Here is a 23,811-nt window from a genome sequence, read left to right as displayed (position 1 = left end):
ATCACCAATCAACCTGACATACATGTTTTTGGGCAGAGAAACTCACAAAAGAACGAGGAGTGTTTATCCTATCATTGACTCAGGAAATATCATAAATAGCCCAGGGATTGATTTAAAAGAGGTGGTTGTCACTTAAGCTGCTTATTTGAGGTAACTTAGTATTTATTTAGTTAAGCATTAGGTATGATATGAGCAATAAAAGTAACCTTTTCTTCCTAAAATCAATAATAAAACTTTGTTTAATTTCTTATATTTCAAATATAAACCTGGGCATCTCAGTGTATAATACTCCAATCATACAACAAGCAGATTGTCTCATACAATGACATATAAGTGTATTAGAGAAAACATTTAACACTACAGCTACAAAACTGCTGGAAATGGTATCATTGTGTAGTTACTCAACACTTCCATCTTAAGAATCAGTACATTATACAAACAAATGCAAAGTTTACAGTTACAAATTTGAAAGAAATAACCAAGAAACCATATACAATTCAATAAGTGCCTAATGGCATGATTCTTGCCTTTGATTCCTTTATTCCTACTCCTAATTGAAAAAAAAAAAAACATAAATGACAATATTAAAGAATTACATGAAAAATTCAGTTTTGTTTAGTTCTTCAAAAAGTTGGATTTACAAGTAATGTAAATAGTAACATTTTCATATGTGTAAAAATACTTTTCAATTCATCTGAGCTTTATAATCTCATAGAACATAAAACAGAAAACATAAGGTGTTGACATCTCATCATACTGTTTGGATTCAATACCTGCCATTTTCCACTCAACCATCTGCAAGTTATAGCTGTTCCCTCCCCAAAATGACTGAGAACAGAAATACAGTCTAAAGAGAAAGATTTGTTTGATCTGAATTAGTTTTCTATTGAGCTTATTGGTTACTATTTTGTGTAGCAATGTCTTTACTTTAAGCTTTTTGTGATAGACAAAGATACTCAACAAACATAAGTTGTGCTGGTGAAAGATATAGCTCCTTTCTTGTAGAATTACCCATTTTTGAGGGCATCTCCTTCATAAATGAGGGTGGTTTCACAGCTGTAACAAGTTTCAAGTGATGTGGTGGGGTCCATCTCTCACTGTGCTGCTTTAACTTTGCTCCAGAGTGAAGTTAGACTCCGTTCTGTCAAACAAAAAAGAAGTTCATGGTTAATGAGAAAGGGATATGAGGGAGGAGTAAATGAGGGTGTGTAGCTATGAGGGAGCTCACATGTCTTGCTGCTTGTGTGTCATGTGGTTGTTGTACTCCAAGACAGGATGGATGGTTTCCTCATCCTCAGGCACCTGAAACCAGCAAGCAGGATACAATTACAGCCAGAAACTCAAACTGGCAAACAGTCACTTCACGTTGCAGTATTTCCCTTTTCAGTTAAAGAACTAGAACACCATCTAGTGGTAGAAAGGCTCCCTCACCTCCCAGTAAACCTCATCATCAAAGCAGTTGTCATCAGCAGGATCTCCCCAGATTGGTATTTTCAGGATGAAACCTTTAAATAGAACATGAACAATTAAGCAAGATTCCTCACCTCAGTTTCAAATGACTTCATGTTTTTTGCTATGATCCAACCATTCCCTGTTCCTGTCACCAATATATAAGGACACAAATTGTTTTCCTGAGTCTGACAGCAATACAACACATTTTTCAAACTCACCAACAATTGCTCCTCCAACCAGTCCAAATGCAATTGCCACACATGTGCCAGCAGCCTGGTAGCCTCCCTGTGTACCTGGAGATCTGTTTGCAAATTTGCCTTCAAGGCCCAATGTGCTGACCAACCTAGGCAGAAAAAAAACTAACTTTAATCCATGTTTTCATACAAGGCCTCAGAATGTAAACTTCCATAGAAATTAAGTAGAAGCTGCACATGTACTTGTGAATGTAAGCAGTCACAGTGCTTATGCATAAGTAGACAAAGCCTGATACCTGGTTTGTGGTCAGCAGTTTACTGCTTTCATTCACTATGCCACCCACCATGAAAGTGCTCACTTATTGTATTTGTGTTAGTTACTTACCCTTCTTTGCTATAGACAGACTCAGTGGCCGCTGCTGCAACAATGGCAGATATGAAGCCACCAAGCATCCCTGGAACGGCGTGAAGGTTGTGAATACCACATGTATCTTGGAGCTTTAATTTTCTCTCCAAGAAGGGCTGAGAATGAGAGGGGAAAAAGACATACATCAATTGTTGAACACACTAGTGTGTCATTTTTGCCTCTAATTAAAGAATATAAAATTCTTCAGTTGTTGTTAAGTCTGAATTCCAAGAATCACAACGTTGATTTCTATCTATCTAACCATTTAGCTCTTTTTAAATTTGAAGTGTCTTATTACAAACACAACCATTTAAAAAAACAGGCATAATTCCTAATGACAACGGGTGTCAAAGTTTGGAGTCAGCTACACCCATTTACTAACATCTTGAGGTTTGTATGAAGATCTGGCTTCATTTCACTGGACTGTTTCCACACTACATTATGTGTTAAAACTAGTCCAATCAACAAGCCAGCTTAAAACAATGCACCAATAACCCGGTTATTTTCCTGGCAGATTACCAACAACTGGTTTCACTTTGACTCGCCTTCTTATTCTTCTTGTATTTGTTTTTGTTTTTGTTTTTACAGTGACAGCACCATAGCACAGACTTCCAGATTTAGGAGATGGCTCACCGTGACAACCACAAACCCAAAGGTGGAGATGATGCCACAGCAAAAACCCACAATGAGTGCGCCATAAGGAGTGATCATGAATTCTGCTGATGCTCCCATAGCAACACCGCCTGCCAGGGTGGCGTTCTGGATGTGCACCTGTCAGGTGATAAAGCATTTTAGTCATGAGAAATACACAGATGTTACAGAGTTATTAACTGTCATGAGCTAATGTATGCTTTGTTTCTGTGCTTTTCAGTGATATTGTATTACCATGTCCAGTTTTCCTGTCCGATGAGACAAGCTGGAGACAGCCACAGCGGTGAGAACAGAAGAAGCGAGGGCGACATAAGTGTTTATGGCTGCTCTGTGCTGTCCGTCACCGTGATTCGCTATGGCAGAGTTGAAACTTGGCCAGAACATCCACAGGAAGAGCGTGCCTGTGAAGTGACACAGAGTTATTAAGCCATAATTAGATTTTTCCAATCAAACAAGCTAGTCTGGTGATGGAGACTAACATGCCAGTTGAACATCGTCCTAAAGAAAATACTGACATGTGATCTTAAAAAAGTGCTGAAGTAAAATACAACTTCCCAGTCACTCACCAATCATGGCAAACACATCAGAGTGGTAGACGGATCCTTGGAGGTGTTTGCTTTGGTTTAGGTTTTGTCGGTAGAGGACCCAGGAGATGGCTAAACCATAGTACCCCCCAAAGGCGTGGATGACCATGGAACCACCAGCATCTCTGCACTGTGGAAACATTAACAGTTCACCGATGTAGACACATGAACGTAATGGCACAAAACTCAAACTGTGAAGTGCAATGTTTGAGAAAAAAACCTCACTCCTTGGACAATTAATTGTTCAAATTCTTTAAGGAATGATTAAGCTGGGAGAGACTCACATGGAGCAGGTTGAGAATGATATACTCCTCCACAGCAAACAGCGTGATCCCAAATAAGGTGACAACCAGCAACTGGACAGGGCTTACTTTTCCCAGGAGGGCACCGTAGGCAATCAGACAACCAGCACAGCAGAAGTCTGCGTTGATTAGACTATGGGGGATAAGGACAAGAACAATGTTCAAATTAGTGGAAACTTTAACAGCAACAAACAGTGCACACATCCCTGTGAGGAGTAAAGCAAGGCTGCACCAGGCAAAATGGTCCACTGCTCCAAAACCTCGGAACCTCCAAAACTCAGAGATGCATGTCAATAGGTTTTGGTAACATGATTTGAAAACCAACTAAGATGATCCACTAAACACATGTGCATCCCTACCTACATCACTGCAGAATTTGTTATGCAAACATTTGAAGAGACTAACTTCTCGATTCCGATGTAGATTTTTCCGGTGTTGTAGTCCAGGGAGTGGAACCAGCCCTGCATGAGGAGAGCCCACTGCAAACCAAATGCGGCAATCAGGAAGTTGAAGCCCACGCCGCCGAAGCTGTAGCGTTTCAGGAAGGTCATGAGGAAGCCAAATCCGACAAAAATCATGACGTGGACATCCTGGAAGCCTGCACAGACGAGAAAAGTATTCGTTAACTCAGATGGCATGCAGTCTGTCATATCTGCGTCATGAATAAACAGTTAAAAACAAATCAGGCTTCAACAAAAATCCCTGTTTTGAATTATTTAATTTAAAGTCTTTAAAATGTTGACAGAAAGTTTCTTATCACAGAATTGTCATTTATGCTAGAATATTAAGATGTAATGCTTATTACAGGATTATTTTATTATTGTAGAAGATAAATCTAGGCTAGATGAGGTTATAATGCACAGGGGGCTATATAATGTGCTGCTGGATTGTCACATGCACAACCAGAAAAATATAAAATAATATAAAACAATTCAAAAATTAAACTAAAAATACTCTGTTAAAGTGATAGTTTTGTTTTTACGCAGACGGGTTACAAGCCCGACGCACAACACTCCTTTTTCATCCGAGTCTGTTACCGGCAATGGTGCAACTGGCGCTCAAACCCTGCGATCAACCCCAACGATCCTGCATTACGAGTCCGACCATGGTGACTCTAATATACCAAATGAACAGTGTCTTAAAGAAAATAATGACATTTGATCTTAGAGAGGGCTCCCTCGAATAAGCCTAAAAAAATATAAAATAAAACATAAAACAAAAAAAAAACTCTGCTTGTGTTTTAATAACTCCTGACATTTCAATTTTTGGGATATGATAAGTGGTAAAACAGGAAAATGAAAAAAGTCTTTCTGAATTTTTGCAGCTGTGAGAAATATATTTAATTTGTTGATTCACACATACACACACACACACACACACACACACACACAAAAGTTTATAAATTCACAATCGCACATTTGTCATCTCACAATGTGTGTCGGTAACCAACACCCGACAGCGTGTTGTGAAATAAAAGACCCACTTGTACCTACAGAGCCCATTCTGCGATGTGGATTTCTAACAGGCTGCTCTGGTACTTACTGGGATATCTGTAGTAGAAGTCATTTTCAGCGTCGCTGGTGATGTTCTGCTTCTTTTTGTACTCGGGCCAATGTGCATCCGACTCCTCATTATACCGAATGAAAACTCCAAACAGCACAACCATAGCAATCTGCCAGACGAAGCAGACAGCCGGCAGACTAACGCGTATATAGGTGTCCTTTGGCCGGTCGCAACAGTTCCCCATGGTGATGACTGTGCTGATGATGCTCTGATGCTCTGAGTCGAGGGTCAGGCCTTCGCTCTGCTGTGACTGCCAACAGTGTGTCAGCGGGTATTTATGAGATTCTGGAGAGGTCATGGGCGTTTCTACTGCAAATATTAGGGGTTAAATGAAGATCACCTGAATCACCGAAGGCTAGTCTGTTTTGTTGTTTGTTTTTTTTTTTTTTTTTTGAGAAAGGTGGGCGTGGATTGGTAGGTTCTACTGTACTCCACAAAAAAGATTTTTTGTGTTATGTGAAATTCGGTTTTTACGCTGCTCACCAGTTGTGTTCTTTTTTTCCAGTTCAGTTCTCACTCTAGCGACTGCTGGTCTTAGTCGAATTTCCAGTTTTCCTCTAAGTGCATCTGGCTTGTTTTTTTGGGTTTTTTTTTTTTTTTTTTTTGTTGCCCCTATTTCTCAACAGTGGTAGAATAATTATTTTCCAGCCTCCGGTCTTTCGCCTCTCTTTACTGCAATGCACGCTACTTTAATTTTGTGGCATGTTTTTATTCCCCTGTCAAACCTGCTTAGTTGTTCTCTCTGTCACATCTTACCAAATTCATATTTTTGTTATCGTATGTGCACTATCACATTTTTCTCTGTTTTGACTTCTTTTTTCCAACATTAATTATCCCCCCATAACTATGATGCTTGTGATGTATTAAATGGGAATCGTTTCGTGTCTTTCCTTACAGCCTTTTGTGTGCATATCTTCTTATGCGTCTGCGTGTGCATATCTTCTTATGCGTCTGTCCCCCCCCCCCCAAATTATATAATAATAAATTATGTATTAGGGGCTAAATCCGATCCAACGACTCCGGTTGGAGAGGTATGTCGCAAATCTACACTCACTCAGGGGGTTGGGACACGGTGCCTGAATGGTTGGTACTGCCGGAAACCACTCCTTGCCTGCTAACATCCCTCCAAGAAATAAAGTAACCACAGCAGGTATAGGGTACATTTGGATTTATGGCTTTATGGTTTTGTGATGTGGCAACTCCTAGCCATTATTTAAAAACACGATCGCATGCGCCAAGCAACCATGTATGGTCTAGTGTAACAATGGTGTAACAAACATTCAGCTGCAAAAACCAGCACCTGTGACGCTCAGTTGAGATAATCGCTTGCTGCACCTGTTACTTTGAACCTGTGCTGGGAAGGGTTTTTGTTTCTGCGAGAGCACACTTGTCATTCCAGCTCGGTCACAGAGACACCACTCCCCGAGGGCAAGGGGTGTAATATCAGTCAGATATGTAAAATATATATCAGGACGACCCAAGAAAATCTGTATGAAGTTGTCAGGAAATGTTTTTTGCTCATTGCAAACATGTCCACTTCTGATTGGTCCATCTCTTGGAAATCATGTGCACCTTCTGCTTTTTTTTGTTTTTTTTTTCTTCATCTCAGTGATTATCTAACAGAGGAAAATCCAGTTTTAGGCTCATATGTTGGGTTGTGTCATTGTGACCAAAAGAACATTCCAGATGATATCAATTTTCCTTCTTCAACACATTCACCGTTTTTTATTCATTATGTAACACATTACATATCACTAACAAGATCATCCTACTTGCTAATGCTGGATGTGCTCAATACTCAAACTGTGAGTAACATAATAGATGGATGATGGCTCATTGTAATGTTGGGATGTGTCACTGCAGGTTTGCAAGACAAACAATGGGCCAACAAAGACGTACACACCAATATAAAACCAATTGTTCTAAGGTACATTAGACAAAAAGTGTGATTTCATGAGAATAATACATTTTCATTTTAATATCCAAGGCATGACTCTCACAGGTACCTTTGTGGGAAATGTTTTTCATGCCTTTGTGTTTAGTTGTAGCGTTGTGTTTTTTTTAATGATGTTTGGACTGTATTAACTTGTGCTGACTTGCCCTAAGTCTCTTAGCTGCACAGTAATGACACATGACATAGCTAAATAACATATCTCACCTGAAGTAAGCAATTAAAATCAAAGCAATGAACCACCAGATTGAGTAAGTTACTTTTAAAACTGTTTTATATCCTATATTTATATTCTGGTAGACCAGTGAGATTTCAAGCTTTTTAAGAGTTGTTTGTACAGGAAATACACTTCAATCATGAGTAGACTAGAAACTATACACACACGTATGGTGTATATATCAGATTAAAACATGAAATCACATGTAAAATTGCAAATACTTTAGAGTGTAATCTTTTAAATTAAATATTTTAATGACAGGCTCTATAGTACCTGAACCCAGTTCTGAACATGTGGTTGTGGTACAGCTTTCAACAGTTGTGATTAGGAATACAACAGTTAAAATACTCTACAGCCTGCCCTAGGAAGTACTGTATGGGACTAGTGAAAAGAGGTACTGTATGTACCGGTAATGAGCCAGCATTTGTGAGCCTTATAGCTAAATAATATACAATGCAATGCTGTCCTGTCAATTCATGACACCTACCTCACTTTCTCAAATTAGTGTGATAAAGTGAAGTGCACTGTGGTACACAGTCAAGGAATATTCATGTGGATTGTACAATGGTCTTCCACAAAAGATAAAGATGTTTTGTTTTTTTATAAAGAATAATCAAATTGTATCAGGTGTTGAACTGGTAGAGTTCAATATGTCAGTGTTGCAGATACAGGATACCCATCCAACCCGTGGTTTTCAATTTTTTGATTTGTGAGCCCTTATAATGAAGCTACAATCCACGTCTCACTCTTACACATTTCCCATAATTTCAATCAAAGACTGAATGGTTTTTAGAGTAGAAGAACAAATGTGTAAAACGTAAGACAAGTCTAAAGGAAACCATAACTTTGCAGGTGAAAATTTGTGTGTTAAAGCACCTTAGATTTATCTTGAGACATGTTTTGTCTGCTATGACGCTCAAAGAAGAATTGGCCTGCTGAAGTGCCCTAAGGCAAAATATTCTCTTTTTAGAGGAATTTTCAAATGAGGAACTAGAAGAAGTTGGTATTGCAGAAAACACGTTTCTCCAAAACAATATTTTAAAATATAAAAAGAACTTTTAATGACACTTGGCATGAGTAGCTAATGAAATAACAAATAGTCAGTGAGCTGTTAATCACTGTTAATCATAATGCATGCAGAAAGGATAGTGTTTCAGTGTGGTTAAACATGTGACAGAGCGATAGTATGGAGGTATCAGATCTTATCTTGTAAAAACATTTCAGCAATGTTCTCATCACATGGTGTGGCATGCTCCACCTCTGCCACACAGAGCTTTGGAATGATACCACTGGCGATATCATGAGCGTCTGTCAATCTTCATGTAAGTAGGATGCACATCAGTGCACTGCAGCTATTCACACAACAAAGCTTGTTGATTTTTTGTGTCTATGCTTAGACATTGTCTTTAAAACTTTTGTAACTGCTGCATCACATCTAAGTTTATAAATCAGAGAGAGGTCCAACCATATTGTTTAGCATTTATTTTTGTGTATTACATGCACACGTTAGGTTCCAGCAGATCCCGTGACCCTGGTTAGGAATAAGCGGGTATAGATAATAAATGAATGGATGGATGGTGCACACTTTGTCCCTTCGTCCCAAACATTTTTGCACATCAGCTACAGACCACTTTGGATAGTGTTTAGGAAACTCTTATTCCTTAAAGCACATCAAATATTTGCTTTTTTTCTCATATGACTGAAAACCTGTTTTCCCTGAGGTCACTTTGCATCTCTCCTCAGTTATAATTACAGGTACAATTATGTTAAGTTGCAATCTAGGACAGCTTTATGAATGGCCCATTGTGTGAAAATGACAGACCTAATAAACTAATTGCTTTTTTAAAACATCTTGTATGAAAACAATAAAATGTCAACCATGTTTGCATTTTCATTTGATCTGTCTGAGGGAACTAGAAAAGGGAGTGTGAATAACAAGAATATTTACTGTACATAACAGTGCACATTGTCAGATACCACAGATATACACGCGTCAGACAGTCTGTTTCTTAACAGAAAACTACTGCACACTCCTGAAGGTGATCTGACACTCAGATAACCCTCATCTGCAGCGATAAGATCTGCAGAATAAACCAAAGTTTTACATTGTCAAACGGCATCTTTGTCTTTCACATGATCGCACAGTTACCACACAACTCCAAGTTGTCAAACGTAACATGGTCTGGAGGTGTCAGCCAAGATCATGTGCTCCTGACAGCCACACAGGTGACACACAAAACAGGTAAACCCATGTGACTGCTGCAGTGATAAATCTGTTTTATGAACTTTATGGAGATATCCTTAGCACAAATTGTTGTTATGGCACCTCTATTGTTTTACATTTCTATCTAGAATGCCCAGACTCAATCAGTTCCTTGCCATGGACAAAGACTGGCTCCATCCATAGGATTAGACTGTAAAAATCTCATTTTGACCTTTGTTTCTGTCACTCTCTGGCAGTTTGCTTTAGCACATGACAGGTCATGACAGTGACCTCTTTGCAAAGACAATAAAATACCTAAAAGACATTTGAAATTCAAAATTTCCACAGCAATTTGGTGTCAGAAGTGATTTTCCTTGGCTATTTGGATTCTCTTGTTACCTTGTAACTTTAGAGATAGAGGGGACTGACTGTTCAACATCCCCGACCAACTCCACTGAAAACCTCAACAGTGAGAATCTGACACACACATTTATATTCTTTACCAATTTCTATTCTATAGCATTTCTTGGGGGAAACTAGCATAGCAATCACATGGGAGCAGGAGTAATGTGAAAAATATACTTAAAAAATACAAGAAAAATAAAGAAGAAGAAAATGGAAATAAAAAAAGGTCCTAAAAAAATAGAAGTGAAAGTCCCCAAGACAAGTCAGGGCAGAGTAAGCTAAAATCTTAAAAGCACGTGTACCGCTGCAGCAGTAGCAAGGTGTGTTTTTAAAGGACTATAGGTCCTTTAAACAAGAGAAAGAAACAGTCTCACTGCTCACAGATGTTTATCACCGCACTGGTGCAGAGCTGTTTGCACAGAGTTTTCAGGGAACACAAAGGTAAAGACAAAAGGTAAAGGTAAAGGACAGGATTTTCCTTAAAGACTTACAGTGAGAAGTCCCACAAGTTCACTGCTGTTTTGACACTGCTTATTAAATGACAGTTGTAGTGTAAGCAACCTGGATTTGCGGTGATGATCACATCTTACAGAGAGGGACCTTGTACTTTCAAAAGGAACAGTGCACCAGAACAGCAGCAGTAGCAGCAGCCCCTCCAGCGTCACCTCTACCAGGCTGACTCCACTATATCATGACCTCCATCATCCCTGACATAAGAGAAACTGGACATCAACCAGATGAACAGCACAACAAACATTTCTGGGGTCAGAAAGTTTTCCCTAGTTTCCATCTGTACCAGTGGCCACACCACTCACCACCTCTCCATGGTGGAGGCAGCAGGTCCTCAGAGAGCACAGCTGCTTTCTCTCTGCAGTCAGAGGCTGATTTCCAAAAGTAGAATGAGAGGCAGAGCCTTTAGCTATCAAGCTCCTCTCCTGTGGAACCAGCTCCCAGTCTGGGTTCAGGAGGCAGACACTCTCTGTACTTTTAAGGCTAGACTTAAAACCTTACTTTTTGACAACGCTTATAGTTAGGGCTGGCTTCAGGTAACCCTGAACCATCCCTTAGTTATGCTGCTATAGGCCTAGACTGCCTGAGGACTTTCCATCGGTGCACTCCCCTACCCTAACCCTACCCTCCCTTCCCCTCTCCTCCTCTACTCCCCTCTCCCATGTATATTCCACCATTGAATGTCACTAACTTTGTGCTCTCTCCCTCTCTCTCTGTTCTCCCTCTCTCTATACCTTCTGCAGGTGTCCCTGGTCCTGGAGCTGTATATCGCTGATGTGCAGTTACTGGCTTCACCAACCTGCAGTGTCTATTTGTTGTTTATTGTTGCTGTTCTTTTCTCTCTCCTCTATCCACTCACCCCAACCGGTCGAGGCAGATGGCCGCCCAAACTGAGCTCGGTTCTGCTGGAGGTTTCTTCCATTAAAGGGAGTTTTTCCTCTCCGCTGTCGCCACATGCTTGCTCATAAGGGAATTGCTGGGTTTTTTTTCTTTTTTGTAAAGTGCCTTGAGATGATTGAATTGTGATTTGGCGCTATACAAATAAAACTTAATTGAAATTCAACTGAATTGAATATCAAAGCCATGACTCATCTGCCTCACCTGACAGACTCTGGTGAGAAGCTCACTGATGAGCCAACCATCTTGTGCCAAGAGTAGGGAATTTCTAATCTCTCCAAAAGTTAGGGGCAATCATGTTAACTATGTCGGGGCATCAAAAAACACTTTACTACTCCATTTAAATGTAATGTTGTGTAATCGGTAAATAAATAAATAAATTTATGGGGACAAAATTTAATGTACTATGGTATTGGACTAAATTCCATCTTCTAAAGGCATTAAAATGGTTAAAACTGATTAATCTGACAGTGAGTCTCACGTTTTGTGACCCTGATCAGCTGCTGTATGCTTATTAGTGGAAACTGACATAAGTGAGCTACTCTTGGAGGAGGCTAGACAGTACACACACAGCACTTACTGCATGATTTGCTACCCTGCACATCACACATTTTTATGGGCACTTTATGAAAAACAATGACACAAAGGTGAAAAAAGAATGTCAGGTTATCAGATCTATTTAAATCAAAAATACAATTAGTTCAACTAACAAAGAATCAGATATTTACTGCTTTTACATCAGCTCCTAAGATGTCATTCTCAAAAATGACACTGACAGATGGGTGGATTCAAGCCCTTTTTCAAATGCATGCAAAGATTCTATTGACTGACAACCTACAAAAGACATGTCTGTGTTCCATTGCCTTCAACTGGATGATTATAAGAAAGTTTTTTCTGTAACTGTGCGTTCCAAAAAGAACTGGTACCACATTTGCTGCTTAAGATAAATGCGATATTGGACAACAACAATAATAATAAAAAGCAAAACCAATGGTAATCACCTCAAAATTTAATTACAGTCCTTGTCAACAACAATATCCATTAAAACGGGAAGGAAATCACTGCAGTGTTTGAATTATTTGGTAAAACAGCAGTTATGTGATGATTCTCCAGTGCGCACATCAAATTTTTTTTTTCAATTAATAAAATTCTTATAAAAAAAAAAAATCTACTGAACAATGTTTCATTTAGAATCTACAAGCAGTAATATGTTCCAGTACAGCCACAATCTCCAAATGTTCATAATCTATACATTATTTGATTATTTTGTTCCAAGTTCCTCCGGAGGATAAATAACTTAACAGATGTTTATCTTTCAAGCACATTTTCTAGTGTTCTAATCTATCTACCTAGTCAGTTTTGGTTTGCATCATTTACAGTAGCAAGAGTCACATGTTCATGTCTCATTCTTCTTTGATATACTCCAGGCTACTGTGAGTTTCTTACAATCTATAATCTTAGAACCACTTCAGCTCACACAGAGAACAGCACCTTTACAGTATGTTGGTTTAATGATCTGCGATCCAACAAAAGGAAAACATGAAAAAGACGCAGTAACACTATTAACATATCTTGCTGCATAAGGACACAAAAGCAGTCTGTCTAAATTGTAAATGTTCAACAGCACGTTATCTTTTCAGGTTATGTAATCACAGCAGAGTGAAAATCCCTCTCACCAAGGCACACTGAAACAATTCAGAATATTCTAAAACCTGCCATTATGCAATACTTTCCTTTTCTTTTGGGGTATTTACTCCGACTGTAGAGCATTTATTCCAAATTCAAATCAATTTCAATTCAGTGTATTTGTATAGTGCCAAATCACAACACAATCATCTCAAGGCACTTTACATAGAAAGTCAGCAAATCCCTTATGAGCAAGCACTTATGCATTTTTAGAAACACCTTTGCATGCTGCCTATGCAGAGGGATTACAACCACATGACAAGGAAGCATATCAGAAGCAACACAGGCTTTTGTTGACTTAAAGGTATCTGTAAAGTCTACAGCTGTTTTAGGGTTGACTTGACTAGACATTTCGCACAGACAGCTAACCAGACAAATGGTTGTATGACATAAATATTGTTGCAAAATCATGTGGAAAGATTATGACATGTTGCTTTTTTATCTGCCAATATAAATCTGCTGTGTTTTGTATGTTTTAGTCTCTGGGTGGTGTTACACCTGGTTCTTCCAGGTCTTGCTCTCACTTTTTGTCCTCCATTCTCCATCCTCCTCCTTTGCATTGATAATCACATATAAACATATTGTAAACAACTAGAAAATACTCTTTAAATCAACTCTTTAAATCCAAACCCCCAGTCCTTGAGGTCCATTGTCCTGCTTGTTTTCCAACTATCCCTGTGTTACGGCCATGGGCCGTTTGGTTTTTCGCCCCCCCCCCCCGTGTGTGTTATTGTAACATTATATTTGACTGAGAACACCAGTGAAAGGATGCCTGGGATATCCTCACCCACACCTTCTAACCTCCGTCCGCTGGGTGGAGCTGTGGACGGGTGACCAACAATAGAGGAAGATGCCGGAAAGCAGCTGCAGAACACCTCCATGGACCGCGCCTCCTCGCCTGATTGGTTCCCCTTCACCAGTCTCCCTCCAATCAGCTGACTACACCTCAACAATCCATGCATTTAAGGCCCAGGATTTCCGTCACTCGGGGTGAGCTGTGCCTTGCCCATGGTCAGTTCACCTCGGTGTTGTGACTTTTTGCCTCAAAAACCTGGTTGTCAATATAGTGTTTTGTATACCGCTTGTCGGTTCGATTACTTTTGTTCTTGTTAAAACTAGAGTTGTTTAGTTATTAGTATTTGCATTGATTTTCTAAAATAGATCTGGAAATATTAGTTCATTTTAGAATGCCTTTGAGCCTGAGTGTTTTTGTTAAACGTTTTCTTTGAAGTACCTGGCTGTGCCCATACCAGAATCTGTTTTTCGTTGTTGTACTTAAGTTCCTTGGCCTTGCTTTAGTTTGTAAATAAAAATCGGCCGACCTTTTACCACCTGGTCACTGTGTTCTTCCCTAAAAATATCCCCTAGACAAAAAGGGTTGTAACACCCTGCCTTACCCACTGCTGATTACCTGGATTATGTGTGTTCAACCAATCAGAAAGTGCAAGGGCAGGGATAGTTGGAAAAGAAACAGAACAGTGGCCCTCAAGGACTGGAGTTTGAGACCCCTGATTTAAATAAATAAAGCAAACAAAGTAGGCCTATATATGAATTAAATGGGGGGGGGGGCAAATAGGGTGCTTATGGTATTAGTAATTACATGTTCCTGACCATCTATCTGCATTTTCATCTTCATCTCTCCTTTTCTCTCGCTCCATCCTCCTCTCTTTGTGCTGTCATCCTAAAAGCAAAGGTTACCCAACAGAGAACTCATCATTGCTGCTCAATGCACTGGGGTTATGTTATTATAGGCTGCCTTACCTGAAGCTGTCTGTTTTCTTGTAAAAAATAAACAAATAAACATAAGTATATTTGTAGGGGAGAAAAGACATTTCGAAGGGTTCTCAGTTTGTTTTTACAATATTTCAATACACTGTCTATGTAGGCTACTGTTGATGGGCTATCATCAAGTTAGGTCAAAGTTACGAGTGCAGAATGACAATTTGAATTTTGAACACTGCAGTTGTTCAGATGCTCACCAATCAGTGACACGTCAGACTCCTGCACGTAATCTCATTTATTTTATTGGTCCATTTGAACGTAACATTTTTTCTTCCATCTCTAAAAAGCAAGTCTGCATAATCTAAGGTTTTAGGACTACACGACTTCACAAAACCATGGTGATAATCACTTTATCTTTCAGGGGTGCTGAGCTGAGATTTAAAAATAGCCTAAACTGGTCAATGGTAAGAAATATCATTACATCCACACAGATGCTATTAGAAATAACCTGATGGAAAATCCTGTTTGCCTAAATACTTTTTTCTTTCTTTTGCTTTTAACACAAACTTCATCCATGTGTCAAAAAGGGGGGAATGTTTCATGTTTGATCCAGTATAACAATCATGGTTCACAAAAGGTTTCACAACCTATGCACTTTTTGCAGTTTTATCAATCCTATTATAACACAAGGCAGGCAAGAGAATAGGAAGAGGTGAATCAGTCCCACATGCTGCACATCCACAAATTGATCATTTGATCATGTGATGTTTAACTTCATTGAACTAACGGCAAGTGAAAGTAAAGCTGGTTCAGCATGCACACTATTGTTATCCAAATCTTTATTATTATTCTTCCATACGTTTTTCGGTCACTAACTCTTCCGCATAGTTTCAGCTAGAAAAACCATTCAAATGTCAAAATGTTCAGCTTTTTAAGGACATTTCTGCTTTTGATATCTTTCATATTTTTTAAGATATTCAGCTTCAAATTTTTTGTCAATTGAAATGAATGGAGAAAATGTTCAAATCCCCTTCAACTTTGTCCTATTTTAGCTTTAACTGTGTCAGCATACTTTCAGCTAGAAACACTATTCAACTTTTAAACGGGTCTACAGGCATTAAGCTATTATTCTTGTATTCAGCTTTTTGATGTCTGATACGGTTTTTCATTAATCGCAGTTTATGTTTTATGTTTTTAGCCCTTTTCTGAATTTTACATTGGTGTCTTTCGGAGCGGAATGTTCAGAGCTAGAATGGATGATGACATCAGTGACATCACACACTGTAGCTTCTGAAAAATGTCTTTGTCTGTTTTCTTCTCGTGTCAAATTTCAGCTTTATAAACAATTTATATATGAAAGTAGTAAAGATTTTTGCCTTCTTTCATGTAATGCTATTCTCATTTTGATAGGACCTACGGTTTTTACACCAGGTGGCCAAAACCACAGAGTGACTGCTCAATCTCTCATTCACTCCCATTATAAAAGAGGTCTAGGAGTTCTGGTGGAAAACACAAATGAAGGCTGTTTCTAACTTGCCAGATATCCTTCATTTTTTGGTATATCTTCACAATAAATGGATCAGTTTCTTCGTTGAAGCCTCCTGGCTCTGTTAGTGAATTATTTCGATAGGTCTTATAGTTTTTCTGTAATCCTCTGTTTTGTGAGGTGAAGTTTTCTCAGCTTTTCCTGTACTGTGCTGCTTAAAGTGCTGTGTCACTGTCACTCCCCCTTCCACTCTGTTCCTAGAAAGGATATTTGTTGGCAATGGAAGTCGCATTTTTCTACCTTAACAAACAACCTATTCTCTAGCAACCTCTGGAGAACTTGGCATATATGAGTGGTGTGTTCGTCCAGGTTGTGAGAATAGATTAGAATATCGTCCAGGTAGATGAAGATGAATTGGTGGAGGAAGTCTCTTAAGATGTTGTTTATTAGGGCCTGAAAGACGGCAGGGGTGTTAGACAAACCAAAGCGCATGACCAAATACTTGAAGTGGCCCAAGGGGGTTTTGAATGCCGTTTTCCACTTGTCTCCTTATCGGATCTGAACTAAGTGGTAGGCGTTTCGCAGGTCTAATTTGGTGAAAACCCTAGCCTCCTGTAGGGTTTCAAAGGCGGAGGATAATAAGGGCAATAGATAGTGATTCTTTATGGAAATGATGTTTATGCCCCGGTAATCTATACATGGCCTCAGGAAAAAAGGAAACCGGAACCCACCGGAGAAGAGGAGGGTAAGATAATACCTGAGGCTAGCGACTCCTTAATATAACTCTCCATTGACTCCCTTTACGGGCGTGACAGATTGTATAATCTGCATAATGGTAAGCATGCTCCAGGCAGGAAATCAATGGCACAGTCATATGGTCGGTGGGGAGGGAGCGATACCGCTTTCTCCTTATCGGTAGACGGCAGGCTATCTCTATATCTAGGAAATTGTCGTCGGCTCCAGAGTCATTAAGAACCGAGAGGGGAAGTTCTTTGGATGACAGCTGGGAGTTGTAGGAGGGTGGAACGTGTCCTGTTCAACATCTGGCTCACCAGTATCCCCAGGTTTACTGGCGAGCCGTGTCTTTTAGCTGTTTGGGACGGACGGGGCAGACAGGACAGGTCAAGATGGCATGGTTCCGCTTTCCGCAGTACAGGCAACAGCCCTGACATTCCCGTCGACGCCGTTCCTCCGGTGCCAATCTGGTTTGTCCCAGCTGCATGGGTACCTCTGGGTCACAGGGAATAGGAAGAGTCGAGGTTGAAAGGGATCTTTGTACCCTGGGATCTTTGTACTGGCGACCCAGACCCATGGGAAGCAGCCTCCTCAGCTCTCTCCCTCCTCTGCTCTCAAAGGCAGTTATCTAGTCTGATTGAAAGGGGGACAAGTGCATGCAGAGAGGGTTCCTCCTCTCTGCATACCAGCTGGTCCTTTAAATTAGGGCTGAGTCCATTAATAAAAAGTCCCCTTAACTCCCTGTCCCCCCATGCTGCTTCAGCCGCGAATATCTGAAACTCCATGGCATAGTCCAAAACACTCTTGGACCCCTGGCGGAGAGCCAGAAGCCGGTTTACTGCCGCCCCAGTGTGATCGGGGAAATCAAACACTTTAAAAAAAAAAAAAAAAAAACACCAAAAATAATAAACTCCTTGAACTTAAAAGTCCTCTAATGGTCTTGAAGAAAAAATGGCTTGCGCCCAAGCTAAAGCCTTATCTCTTAGTAGTCCAAATAAAAACATTAACTTATGCTCGTCTGAGGAGTATGCCACAAGTCATGATTTAAAAACGTTTGTGCACATTAATAAAAAACCTCAACACTTATCTGGCTCTCTGTTGTAGGGCGGGGGATCCGGCACACGAAACTCCAGTTGTGCATGAGGCACGTGTACCGCAACTGTACTGGGAACTGGAGGAGGTGGCAGTAAGTAGATGAATAGTATGAATATAATAAATTATTGCACAGTAATTGACAAGTGAATTTGCATATACATAAAAAAACAAAATGCAATAGTTGAAATATGAATAGAGTATTAAATACAATATTGCACAATAGTTGAATATGAAGAGAGAGTGTTAAATACAGTATTGCACAATAGGTGAGATGGATAAAATGTTAGAATGGCATGGGGTGTGAACATGTTAAGTATACAATATAAGGTGCAGCATAAATACAACAGAATGTAAACATCAGTAATGCAGCGGAATTTAAATTAGTATAGCTATAGAGAAGCAGTCTAAACATAACCTTTCACCCAAAGAGAGCTGGGATAGGTTACAGCAGATCTCCATGACCCTGGTTAGGCATATGGGTATAGATAATGGATGGATGGTATTTATTTCCTTTATTTCAACAATTGAAAAGTTAGCATGGTGGCAGCATGGTGGCTGAGTGGTAAGCACTGTTGCCTCACAGCAAGAAGGTCGTGGGTTCGCAACCAACCCTTTCTGTGTGGAGTTTGCATGTTCTCCTGTGCTTGCGTGGGTTTACTCTGGGTACTCCGGTTTCCTCCCACAGATCAAAAACATGCGTGTTAGGTTGATTGGTGAATCTAAATTTCCCGTAGGTGTGAGTGTGTGTGGTTGTTTGTCTTTGTGTGTCCATATGTGGCCCTGCGATGGACTGGTGACCTGTCCAGGGTGTACCCCTGCCTTCCACCCAAGAGAGAGCTGGGATAGGCTCCAGCAGATCCCCGTGACCCTGATTCAGGAAAACGCGGGTATGGAAAATGGATGGATGGATGGAAAAGTTAAGTGTGTGGCAGCTCAGAGGGAGACTGTATTAACTCACTGTAAACCCTTGTTAGTTTGTTCACTAGATACAGTCCAAAAAGAGAAAATGATTATCAAATAGATATAGTAAATTGGAAACAGAGACTTGGGAATTGACTAAATAAGTCTTCAACCTTGATTCAGTGTTGCATGTTGCAACTGATGAACATTTCTTTTACAAAATAAAGACCTCCTACAAAGGTCTTTCATGTCCCTTATCAACATTACATTTGCAAAATAGATATCAGATATTTCACACCTTTAGAGGTGCAACTAAAATTGCACATGCAGGTAAAATAAAGCGTTATGGTCACAATCTAAAATCAGAATTATATTGTAATTAATTACTTTTCTAATGCATCGGTGTTGACACAGTTTTGCAGGCTGCTTACATTACCATAATACTGAGCCATATGAGACAGCTATTAAAAAAAATTAACTTGTGCCTGAAACTACTACTAGTTATAGATTGATTTTGGGCATCCATGATTTATTTATTTATTTTATTCGATTTGTTTTGGGCAGCTAATGACATGAACGTCATAGCAGAGATGATATGATATGAGATGAGATAAGATATTAATCCGTGAGAAGGGAAATTCAAGAGACAGGGGGAGTGATATTTTGGTTAGTTCTTATGGACTGCCTATTGGGGACTCTTATTTTGACATTATTTCCTGTGTTACCTTAGTTCATGTTCCTTTGCTACATTTCTCATTTTCGTAATTGTGTTCACCTGCATGTAATTAGTTGGCCTGTTACCTTGTTTCTTTGCCCCTTGCCAGATTCTCTTAGTTGCTGTAGTGCTGTCAAAGTTGTTTGTTGTACCATTCTTGTTGTCTCCTTTGTTGGATTGTTTCTGTTCTTACCTGCCATGCCACTTTTTAATCTGCACTTCTAGATTATACCTTTGTTTTACATTATGTTGAGAGCTTTTCCTATGTTTGTTTAGACAGAGAGTTAGCAGTTTTGTGTTGGGACTTGTATTCACTGTCACTTTTTTTGTTAACTTCTTATTACAAATAAAACGGGGCACATCGGGGCACCTTGTGTCTGCATTTGTGAGCCCAGTTTTTGTGTAATACATGACATTATTTGGAAAAAAGCAAAATAGGAAAACACTATGAGAGTAAAATGAAAAAAAGGGATGTGCATCTGTGTGTGCAGCTGGATAAGAACATGACACTACAAACAAATGTATATAAGGAGGGAAAAGCAATAAAACTAAAGAGAGCAAACACTTCCCTAGACTTGAAACTGAAACTTTCTAATTTTAAATTGCTTGAATCTGTGTTGGATCTGCAAATATTATTATAGTAAAAACTAGAATGTTTTATTTCCTTTTTTCCATATGTTTTAACACAGTTTCATCTATTACACTACATAATAAAGCTAAATAAGCAATAAAAATAGAAAGCTTCATGATAGCACAATGTTTCACTATTTTACACCAAAAGAAAGTCATGCTCAGATGGTCACTTTTAGCCTTAGGTCTTAAAGGGATTTTGAAAAGAGTTAATTAGAAAAAACAATTAGAGCAGGAACCACATAAACAGAAAAGTTTTTCAGGTGCACAGAGCTATCTACCCTGTAGGCATTGGCCTAAATTTCATTTGTTACCTTGGAGTGAAATAAAGACAACTGCATGTATCAACCTCATGAGTCACTCATGCGACAGCTTACAAAACCTGCTTAACCAGCAGGGTGGTTTTAATTCCAAAATGATCAAGATGTCATTTTAAGAAGCGCAGAAAAATTAATTGCACATGACAGTCATACCTTCAGTCAGATGGGTGCTGATGGACAGCTGCCACACCTCCATGCTGCTCACAGAAAAAGTGATAGGTCCTCATTAAGACTTTACTGGATGCATGTTTGGTACATCACTTTAACTAGGTCATGTGAACATTTTGGATTTTCACTGAAATTTCTGCTTTGATACATTGACTTTAAATTAACACTTGGCAGTCAGACAACTTGTTTTGCTAGTGCTTTGCCAAAGTTGTCAGTAGACCTAAGTTGAGTAACCACCACAATAAGAATTCCATGTTCTCTTGTAGGATTAATCACTAATGGGTGTAGGCTTACAGCAGGTAAAAATGCCTGATTTTAATCCATAACGAGGCTTGAAGGACAGAGAATATACCTATATATTTCAAGAACAATTACAATAATCCCCTGGTACAAGAATTTGCAGGGCCAGACAGCAGTGTCTCAGTGGCATTATAAGCCAACAGAGTCACAGTCCCTGAAGCACTAAAGATTGCAGACAATAACTCTGAAAGATTTGAGTGGAAGGCTCAGTTAACAGTGTTCACTAGTGACACTTACTGTTAAAAACATTTAGAGCAGCCAGTTCATGTGATCATGTGCCACTGAGAAGTGCAAATATTACTGACATGTTGCTGCACTGGGATTTAACAAACTGCTATTATCATTATATATTATTATTATTATGTATAACTATCACTTGGTATTGTTGCTAGACTGGCTACATGAAGGAACAAAAGGAGGCCTTTCTTCACTGTGTAGACAGCTTTTTATATACAGTACATACACCACCTTGGTAAACTTAGAGGGACAATAGGAGCTGGTTTACACACACATATACTTGTATTTCTGTATTTGTGAGAACACTCAGACAAAAAAACAAAAACAAAATCTAATTCTAACCCTAACCCTAAAACCAAATATTAACTCTCAAACGGAAGTCTGAAAAAACATGATGACCCAAAAAATGTTCTCACTTTGACAGAAAAATGCTCAAAATGCACAAAATGCACAAAGATATAATTAGACGTATACACACACAAAAAAAGAAAATAAAATACGGTTCCCAGTTCATAGCAATGAGGGTAAATGTGCTTTTTTGTTCCGGTATTCAAATGGATACATATACACTGCTCAAAGAATTTAGGGGATCTTAAATTATTCAAGTTGAATGCTAATGTTTTGCTAATGTGTGTTGTATTTGTTCAGAACAAAATGACAAAAACAGTAAATGGAAATTTATCAACCCATAGAGGGTCACACAATCATACTGATATCAAAGTGAAAAATTTATCCTCACAGGCTCATCCAAGTTGCATCAGTTTCATCACTCATGTCTGTGAAGATGCTCAGTCATCCATGTGAAGTTATCTAGAGATTGAGTCATGGCAACTGGACTTCTAGCTTTTGGGATGAAACGTTTCACTACTCATCCAAGTAGCTTAATCAGCCTAAGGAAAAGCTGGTATGGAATCTCAACTTTGTCCTTCAGGTTGGTTTCATTCCACCTCTAGCCCAAATGGACTCATTAGGTGAACTATGCAAATGGGGTGAGAGTTGTTAGACCTGCAATGCTGAGTTGGCTTCACTTCACACCTGGCTTGAACAGGCTCATTAGGTGAACAATAGAAGTGAGCACAGGTGAGGGTTGTTAGGATCTAAGGTTGACTCGTGACCTCTCTGATTCACCAACCAATGGTGGTCTGTGTGGCCTGTTGGCCAAGGATATGGCTCCACAGACCCTCACTGACCCACCACCAAACTGGTTATGCATGACATTTGGCATGGCGTCTCCAGACAGTTTCACACCTGTCACATATGCTCAGTGTGAACCTGCTGTCATCTGTGAAGGGAACTGGTAGTGGTGCCAATTCTGGTGTTCTCTGGTGAATGCTTACTGACCTTTGGGCAAAGGTCATACTAGAGAGCATCAGGCCATCATGCCACTCTCAAGGAATCTGTTTGACAGTTGGGTTAGAAACGTGCATACCTGCTGGAGGTTATTTTATAACGCTCTCTCAGTGCTCTTCCCCACAAATTCAGTGTGCTATAAAAATTTCCTCCATGAATGGTTATGTGACTGATGTTAATTCCTACAAGTAGCTTGGTATCTGGCTAGACAACTCACTCATTTGAATCAATGCTTTGCTGACAAAAGTTAAATCCAGAAAAGGTTTCCTTTACCATAATAAATCTTCACTAACCCACTTTGATAAACAACTACTGGTCAAAATGACAGTTTTTCCCATTTTAGATTATGGCAATGTAGTCTATAGGTCTGCTTCAAAAACCCTCCTTCACAAACTAGATGTTTACTATGCTGCAATCCATTTTTTGACTGGAGATCCCTTTAACACTTACCATTGCAGCCTGTATTCTTTGGTGAACTGGCCCTCACTCCACTCCCACAGACAGACAAACTGGTTTCTGTTCATTTATAAAGCCCATGTTGTCATAAACCAGGGTTATAATTAAAGTTTGGACCAATGATTGCGCCCACTCTGGTACTTCAAGGTGCAAACAAGGACTTTATTTTAAGCAAGGAGCACAGATACAGGGCTAGGCAGGGAAAGGGTCAAAACTGGAAACTAAAAGACAGGGAACTGAACTAAGGGATAAGACACATGAATTAAGGGGATAGAACATGGGAACTGGGACACACATACACACTGGGGTCACACAGGCCTACGGGGAACAAAACTTCAGGGACAAGGCAGGGGAGTCAAACACACCAGACTAACAGGGAAACATGAACATGGACATAGGGAACAAAGCATGAGGGTCTGGGTCACACACACATTCGGGGGACTCACCAGACCACAGGGAAACAAGAACATGGATACAGGGAACGAAGCGGGAAGGTCTGGGTCACACACACATTAGGTGACACACCAGACCACAGAAAAACATGAACACAGGTAACAAGGCAAACATGAACACAGGGGACTAAATGTGAACACGGGGGAACTAAACAAGAACACAAGACATGGTGAAGAACTTGGAAAACACAAACACAAAGGAAAATGGCTACTTAACAGAAAAG

The 23,811-nt window shown here is 39.6% G+C and overlaps 1 protein-coding gene across 1 annotated transcript; it reads right to left on the bottom strand.

The window, feature by feature from the left end:
- Nucleotides 1-624: 624 nt before the first annotated feature.
- On the bottom strand, nt 625-5,380 carry rhcga (Rh family, C glycoprotein a). The gene is made up of 11 exons (XM_026319880.1): nt 5,132-5,380; nt 3,995-4,187; nt 3,572-3,722; nt 3,270-3,417; nt 2,938-3,104; nt 2,686-2,823; nt 2,032-2,168; nt 1,671-1,795; nt 1,432-1,505; nt 1,229-1,302; nt 625-1,141 (listed from the first exon to the last, which is right to left on the bottom strand). The coding sequence occupies exons 1-11, from the start codon at nt 5,334-5,336 to the stop codon at nt 1,108-1,110; spliced, it is 1,446 nt and encodes a 481-aa protein (XP_026175665.1). The 5' UTR covers nt 5,337-5,380; the 3' UTR covers nt 625-1,107.
- Nucleotides 5,381-23,811: the final 18,431 nt, after the last annotated feature.

This window comes from Mastacembelus armatus, chromosome 3, assembly GCF_900324485.2.
Source record: "Mastacembelus armatus chromosome 3, fMasArm1.2, whole genome shotgun sequence".
Taxonomy (NCBI): domain Eukaryota; kingdom Metazoa; phylum Chordata; class Actinopteri; order Synbranchiformes; family Mastacembelidae; genus Mastacembelus; species Mastacembelus armatus.
This window is presented reverse-complemented; position numbering and strand designations above follow the sequence as displayed.